The sequence below is a fragment of the Bos indicus x Bos taurus genome, chromosome 10 (assembly GCF_003369695.1).
Source record: "Bos indicus x Bos taurus breed Angus x Brahman F1 hybrid chromosome 10, Bos_hybrid_MaternalHap_v2.0, whole genome shotgun sequence".
Classification (NCBI taxonomy): Eukaryota; Metazoa; Chordata; class Mammalia; order Artiodactyla; family Bovidae; genus Bos; species Bos indicus x Bos taurus.
In genome coordinates, this window is record NC_040085.1 from 52534595 (window position 1) to 52542613 (window position 8019).

Sequence of the window (8019 nt, forward strand, 5' to 3'; positions counted from 1 at the left end):
CATGGCTTTGCACATCTTATTTCCTTCTCAGCTCACACATTTTTAAAACATTTCTGCTGGTTAAATCCTAACCATCCTTCTAAACTCACTTCAAACACCTCCTCCTCTGAATCTTTTCCTTATTGCTTAATTGGATATAACCCACCTTCTGGCATACTAAATCATGCTGATGGTTCTTACACAACTTGTAGTGTGAGAATGTGTGTGCTTGTCTAGTGCCTCTGCTAAAGCATAAATTCCTAGAGGGAAAGAATGGAGTCTTACTTGTCCTCGAAACTCATGGTGACTGGTATAAAGTAGACACATTATAGACATTTGGCTCTTTGAATCAAGTGGTTTGGCTTCTTAGCATGTTCCAAACTGTACGAATTTGGTTTGTTCTCATGCATATGACTTACTAGGCCAAGATTCAGCAGTTTGGAAACGATCCTGTCAAATACTCCTCTGTCGTTTTCCTCATAAATCCTGGTAGCAATTTTCTGGACAATGTCTTCAGCAGTTAAAGGAGTGCCATCAAGTTGATGAAGGCCATCTGGGTCATCTAGACAGAACAATCACAACTTCACATTGTGGTGATCACAGGCCTGTTTCTTGGATTACATTAGATTTATAATTTGAATCTTGTACACTCAGGTATGTTTGGAATATACTTAAGGTGAGGCTTTGTCCATGTAAACTCTTGGTTTGAAATAAAATTTGACTTCAAGAATCTAGGATGGTAATGGAAATTCTGAAAGCTTCTTATGCGATTATAAAAGGAAGATCTGAAGACAACATTTTTAGTGCTAATAGTACAAAAGTAAAATACCAATAGATAATATGCCATATTGTTCAAAGCACTCTTCTATATATTACATAATTTGATATTCCATTTCCACACAAGGAGTAGGCTGGTATTATCTGCACATGTATTCCCTTTGCAGGCAAATTCCTGGGCTGGGGGAGGGGGAACCTGCCTCACACCCAGAATCAAAGAGTATGTACTGAAGATTTTGTGACTTACTTGGAATAACTGTTCACTTGTGAACAGGTATCAGGGCGCCTTTATGTAAGGCAGCTTAATGTGACAGCTCTTTCTCCAGAGAATAAGGAACTTATTTTATGTCCCTGAAATTTAAACTTTTAAAATGTGATAACAGATTTGCACAATACAGTATGTAAATCTATGGAAACCTCTCCAGATAAGCTTGCTGACATGTGTGCTTGGCTTTCCTGGGGGTACGTTTAGCAGGACCACTCCAGACTAAAGCAAGGGCCCATCCTGAGGAAACGGAAGGATACAGTAGAGTTGGTGGCAAGGAAGAATGGCACCATGTCCCACAGAGCACTCCCAGGAAGCAACTGGTCTTTTCCAATCTATATTACATCATTGACTCAAAGGACATGAGTTTGAGCAAACTCTGGGAGACAGTAAAGGACAGGGAAGCCTGGAGTGCTGCAGGCCATGGGGTAGCAAAGAGTTGGACACAACTGAGCAATTTGAACAACAGTCTATACCCCCTGGAACAGGATAGTCATATGTGCAAGTTTACAAGGCACTTAACTCCTCTTGTCACCTCTAGGCAGCTTGGAAAGATCAGAAATGTAGCTCCAATGATCTCTCTTGTTATTTATGTATTCTTGGACCACTATAAAGGAAGTTATTAACAGCACGTATTTCATGGGATTCTGAGGACCAAATGAGATAAGATGTAAAAGCACCTTTTAAATTGCCAAGTATCATACAAAAGTTAATGTAGTTGTATTACTATGGACAGTGGATTTGCACCTGAAATAAAGGAACTGCAGTTATCTTCTAGAGAAAATAGACATTGAATCCCTAGCCAAATTCTGTCCAAAGAATTCTGAACATATCCACCCAAAGAAAGAAGAACCTAGTACATAATTCTATTCTGGTTCTATCTTTTTCTTCTGTAGCTCGTGGGGATTCATAGATTTTTCCAGACTCTGCAAAGATGGAAGGGTATGCAGCCTCAGGCAGGATATCATCTTTGTGTTGTTTGGAAGGAAGCTTAGGAAAGTGAGCAGGGTGATTACCCATGGAGGGCTGGGAGTGCTCTGACAGTGTATTATTGCTGAATCGCAGGCCAAGCAGTAAGCTGCAAGGCCTTTGAGTCCTATGTACGAGAGTGACTAACAAGCAAGAAAGTCCCTTAGAAAACCCTGTAAAATCAGCTCCCCTCCTGGCTGACTGAAAATTGGGTTCCTCATCCATTTTTTCCAGAGCAGAGATTCACTGTCACTTAGGTCTGATTTGTCCATTTGTGGGTTGCAAGTCAGACTCTGGGGAGTAAGTATAGCAGAAACTACCCAGGCCTAGGGAAAGGCAGAAGAATTTATTTCCCTTCCCATTTATCCCTTGGGATCTGAAAAAGGAAGAATAGTGATTGCCTGCTGAAGCTGGAAAATAACTGCAACAGCTGCTTTTAAGTTAATTTAATTCACTACAGAGAGAACATTAGCAAGACTCTAAAGAAGTAGCCTCTTTCCTCCACTCTAAAGAAGTAGCCTCTTTCCTCCCCGCACTGCTGGATTCTCTGGAGCCAAGAATTCAGATCTCCCCTAGTGCAGGTTGGCTAGACGGGGTTAATAGCTGAACTGTGGGGCAATGCTCCTTGCCTTCTGTGATTTCCCCTGCTCCTCCACAATGGAAAGAATTACTCAGAATGACTTCTCTACTGCTCATGAAGGGGTATTTCACCCTCCTATATAGACCTCAGAGGGGAAGCAAACATGAGTTCAACATTTATAACTTTTTAAAGCAGCTCCAGTTCTAAGTGGATATAAAAGGGCCTTGTTCCGTCATCTGCCCAGTTGAGTTTGAATTTTCAGCAACTAATATGGCACTTAACATTCATTTATTCAATATGTTAGTATTAAAGTCTTAATAGGGGCTGAGACTGGAAATACAGTGATAAATAGTTTAGACATGGTCCCTAACTACACAGAGCTTACTGTCTAGCTCATAGTCTGATAATTAGTAATTTCTCAATGAATATTTGTTTGGTAAATGCACAGAGAAGCCCCAAAGCAATATTTCTTAAAAGAAACTTGGAAAAATCCTAACTCACACATACTGCAGAAAACACCAAGAAGGAGAGTTGTTGGGTTCTCCAGCACAAGCTCATTCAGAGGTTTCCTAAAGGTGTAAAAGTGCCCTGCAGAAGTTAGGCCCCTCGGCCTCTCTATTGGATGAAAGTTTGCACGTCTGAGGCTCTAGTCACCTGGGTGGTCCCAAACCTTCTGGTTCCAGGATTACCAGGGTATGAGAGAAGATTAACAATTTACTCATAAACCATTCTCTCCAAGAATCTTCTATATATACTCAAGTGGACTTAAAATGACCTCTAGGGCAAGCATAGAGCCATCAGCCTAGCATTTGATAGTTTAGAATCTATTTGGGATGTTAATAAAATGCTGAACAATGTTAAAAATAAGGTGCTCAGTTAGTGATCAGATCACAAACAGATCTACCTCTGTCTGCATGCACAACCCATCTGACCAAAAAACAGACAAACATTAGATGATTTTTATATTTTTATTAAATGGTCAACTCAACCCAAGTGGTTGAATCTGTTTCACATGCAGCTATACCCAGTACCCATTTATTGCTAGCCCAAATATTTTAGGTTAAAAAGAGTAGAATTCAAAAAAACTTTTTCATGTAGTACACAACATGAAATGTATTAAAATACAGACCATCTCCCCTACCCCATACATATACAACACAATTCTCCTCAGGCTATGATAGCCTATAAAAGTCTAATTAGTAGTTGTTTTCTGGCAGAGATAATCAGTATATTTCTCTTGTGGCCCATGGAAGAGAATTAAGACACATAAGAAAATCTATAGTCACTCCTAAGAACCAGTACTCAGAATGGAAGACACACTGAGGAATTGAGGCAGATCTCAATGCCTCAGGACAATATTTAATTTATTCCCTCATGTATTCCCTTATTTGTGCATTTGTTCATTTATCAGTTCATGAGCTCCAGACACTGGGACTATAGTCTTTCTACTCTCACTGAGTTTTCAGTTTATTTTAGGAGACAAAGATAAATCATAAGTAGTCACACTCAGGGATGTAAAATTACAAACTGCGATCAGTGCCATGTTGGAAAGAAACAAGGTTTCTATCAGATCATGTGCTGGATAAACCAGAGAAGTAGATAGTCCAGGTAAGACTGTAGATGACACATTAAGGATTTTCGGTTTTATCCTGAGAAATGGGAATCTATTAGCAGGTTTTATGCCAAAGAGTGACACGCTCATATTTGTGTGTTGAATAGATCACTCTGGCTGCTACATGAATAAGCTGGAGGGGGTCAGAGCGAATGCTGGAAGATCCACTAAAAGATTTTGCTGTAGTTCAAGTGAGATATGATTGGAGCTTGGAAAAGGAGGCAGGTGATTAGTAATAGAGGAAAAAAATTGAGATTACACATAGGAAGTAAAAATGATACGACTGATGGATTAGAATGTGAGGGGTAAGGAAAATAATGGTTGGACTCCTAGATTTGTCTTGAAAAATAGGATGTATAGTAGTGCCTTTCCTAGAGGAAAGAGGGCTAAATTATAAGGTTTACAGAAATTATGAGTTTAACATTGGACATGTTAAGTTTGAGGTGCTTCTGAGACTTCAAAGGGAAGATGTTAAGTTGGTAGACAGTTATCGGTCTATAGTTCAGAGAAGTCTGGCTAGTGATATGAGACATCAGGATATAGATGGGAACTGAAGCCATGGAAAGGTTAGAATGCCTAGGGAGACAGGCTATAGCTAGGAAGAGAACACTGGAAAGGGAGTAATAAGTATTTCACCTTGAATTGTGTGTGTCGGGTATTTTGTTGATTTAATTATATGGGAGTTATGATATTTTGTATTTATAGTTAAAATAAATTAGAATGTTAAAATGAACTCAAAGGACCCTTTAAAGAGACAATAAAACCTGGGCTTCTGTGGAGCTGGAATTGTGCATGATATCAATTAAGTTTGGGCATGGACTAATAAAGGATTGTGAGTGTGTAAGAGAGATTTTCAAAGTATAGGACTTTCTCTTACCTATAATGGGAAACTACAGATTAGAGAAAATAGATAGCAAACATTCTTTTTCTTCATTTACCTTGAAATTTACGGTCCAGTCCACTCTTAGTAGAATCATAATCATCAATCAGTCTTCGATTCTTGGTTGAATCAACATCTTCCACATTCAATTTATTATCATTTGGGGAAATTTTTACAGATTGTCTTTCTTTCTCATTTTTTTCCTTTTCTGTTATGGCCTTTAGCAGGTTCAAGTTATCAACAAAGGAAAAATTGCTTTCACCTGGCTTGTTTTCTGGAAGAAAAGCCCCCAAGCCCAGCACATCCATTTTAGTTAAGCTTCTCACGGCCTACATTATTTAAATTAACATCAACTAATTTCTTATTACCTGGAGGGTACGTTTTTTTAATCTCGTCTGCTTCTGCTTCAGCAATCTGTGAAACAAACAGGAGATAGACCCGGTTTTAAATCATTGCTCTACCACTTACCAAATATGATAGCTAAATAATTTAATCCTTGTGGGATTTAGTTTTATTGTTTGTAGGATATAAATAATATTTTTTATCTCAAAGTATTGTCATAAAGATTAAATGAAATAAAAGAACAAATGGTCTATAAATATTAATTCCCTTCTCTGATAATATTGGTAAAAGATAAATCTCTGATAAGTTAAGAAATCTTACAATAGAGTGGATGTGATGTTGAGCTTACTGGATTTTTATGCAGTCAACTCTTTGTTTTATACAGAACTCTCTATATTCAACTGTCAGGATACAGAAATTACCAAAATTATATTTCCCATCATAATTTCAGTCAGTTTATTATTAAGTTTTGAGGTCTGTGAATTCAAAATGGCTAAAAGGTCACAGCATGATTACATTAAATAGTATAACTAAAATAAAATGAAATAACATTTACTTCTGACCTACCTGCTCATTCAAAGGTCTTTCTGCACTTAATTCTCTATTATGTAGGGGTTTGTCTAGAATAAACACACACAAATGCAAATTTAATTGTGTATTCGAAAGACAATGTGTCTCATTAAATAAAATCTTCAAAAAAGAAAATAGAAATATTTTTGGATGACTGTGAAACAAAAATATATATTGACAAAAATTATAAGATTATACAATAAAAATGATTATCAGCGTTGCCTTGCTTATTATCCCAGTGTATAGAATTACACTTTTTTTTTTTTTTTTTGCTGACCAGAAATCTAACAGTTCTAACACTTGGTTTACCAGCTGTTTTCAAGGAGACAGAGCATAATTTGGATTGGAATTGTTGGCACATTAAAAGCTTTTTTTTTTTTATCACACATTGAACATGTTATGAACAGAAAATCTGAGAAAGGTTGTAAGATGACTAGGGAAAAAAACAAACAAACAACGAAACCACTTTAATAGACGGAAAAGCCACCCCCTCCCAATTTCAAAATAAGATTTTTCAAAACAATCCATGTTACTGCTCTATCATTTAAAAAGTGAGGAAAATCTGTCTTCTGGCTAAGTTCTAACCGATTTCTTTGTCAATGTGCGTGGATATCATGTGATCAGAAAATGAGGCACGGTGATATACAGCTCGCGCATTATATCAAGCTTTACCTTCCGTAGCAAAATAGAAAGGAGGTGGGAAGAAAAGGGTCCACGTACCTTGGCTACCTGCCGGTTTGGGGAAAGCCTGAATTGGGCTGCTGTGGAGCATCAATACCACAATCCAAGTGCCGGTCCAAAGGAAACCCATTCTTCCACGCTTGGCTTCGGAAACAGCCTGGCGCCGGGCTCCTGGAGCTGTAGCTTTTGTTATGAATGAAAAGGAGGAGTAAAAACAGGAAAAGCTAGGAGAGTGGGCGCGGGGAGGGCTAGTGGCGGGGATCTGCGTCTAGTGGAGCTCTGCTGGGCTCCGGAGTAAAGGGATTAATTAGACAGTGGGCGCTCGGGACTCAGGTCTCCTCCAGGTGGAGGAGAGCGCTGTCCGTCCCGTGGGTGCTGAAGTTCCTGTGACAAGAGCGGGCAGCGGGTCGGCTTGGGCGTCGCCTTATTCTCGCTCCCTCCTTGAGAGGAAGTGAGGATGGAAGCGCATGCTCTCTGAGAGTCAGAGGCGGGAAGGGATGGCGTCAGCAACTCCAAAGCTACTCCAATTCTCTCCACGAATGGAAGCGGGGGAGGGACGACAGACGGGCTAGCGTATTTTCTGTGCCGCAGTCCTAGAGCTGATCCTGCAATCAGGGTCGTGGACATCATGTCCTAACCTTGCAAGTAAATGTTACCTCAGGGACCAAGTGCCTTCTCTGCCTGTGCACCTGTTAAGGAAAGCTAGATAACCTTAGGCAAAGGGTTCTGCTTTGAAATTATTCTGGGATATCTTCTCCAAAAAGTCCTTTCCATTCCACTGTCTGTACCTAAAAGACAGATATAATTCTTATATTCTTAGAAAAGCTGTGCCTTTTGTAATTTGGGTTGACATACCAGGGCTCTCTTGGTGCTCTTGTCTCAGCTCTATGGAGTCTTTTTAATTGGGATATTTAGGGAACGTTCTTTCAAATAGATTGCTGCAACACAGTCACTCTCCTAGATGCTGAAACAGAACACACACACACACACATCATTGCCTGTCCCCCCCCTACACACACACACACCATTGCCTCCCCCCCACACACACCATTGCTTGTTCCCCTAAGAGTGAATATCCTCAACACTCAGGGGTAGGTGAGCAGCAGGAGGAGCCAATTTCGATAAAAAAAATTTCCCTTTCTCACGATGGGAAACCCCTCTTCAAAGAAAGAAAGGAAAAAGGGGAAATGGGATGGGGGTGGGGGGGAGGAAGCTGCACTTCTGTAAAATTCTTCCCTGGGATTCAATTATGTCTAAGAACTTGGTTGTTTCAAGGTTCCTTGAAGAGACGGGATAGTCATGAAAAGCATTTTTCATCATAACCAGGTCAGGGAGGTGCTTCCTATATTTCGAGAATATTTCCA

The 8019-nt window shown here is 39.5% G+C and overlaps 1 protein-coding gene across 3 annotated transcripts in view; it reads right to left on the reverse strand.

The window, feature by feature from the left end:
• The window catches only part of SCG3 (secretogranin III), a 37928-nt gene extending 30812 nt beyond the window's left edge, over window positions 1-7116 (reverse strand). Inside the window, exons 1-5 of one of the 3 annotated variants that reach the window (XM_027554008.1) lie at window positions 6695-7116; window positions 5972-6024; window positions 5431-5476; window positions 5121-5336; window positions 399-541 (exon numbers count right to left, since the gene is read on the reverse strand). In XM_027554008.1, coding sequence (XP_027409809.1) covers window positions 399-541; window positions 5121-5336; window positions 5431-5476; window positions 5972-6024; window positions 6695-6785 — 549 coding nt within the window. In that variant the 5' untranslated portion in view covers window positions 6786-7116. The remainder of the gene's footprint in view (window positions 1-398; window positions 542-5120; window positions 5337-5430; window positions 5477-5971; window positions 6025-6694) is intronic. The other 2 variants (XM_027554009.1, XM_027554010.1) reach the window with 2 other exon arrangements.
• Between the last annotated feature and the right edge of the window lie 903 nt (window positions 7117-8019).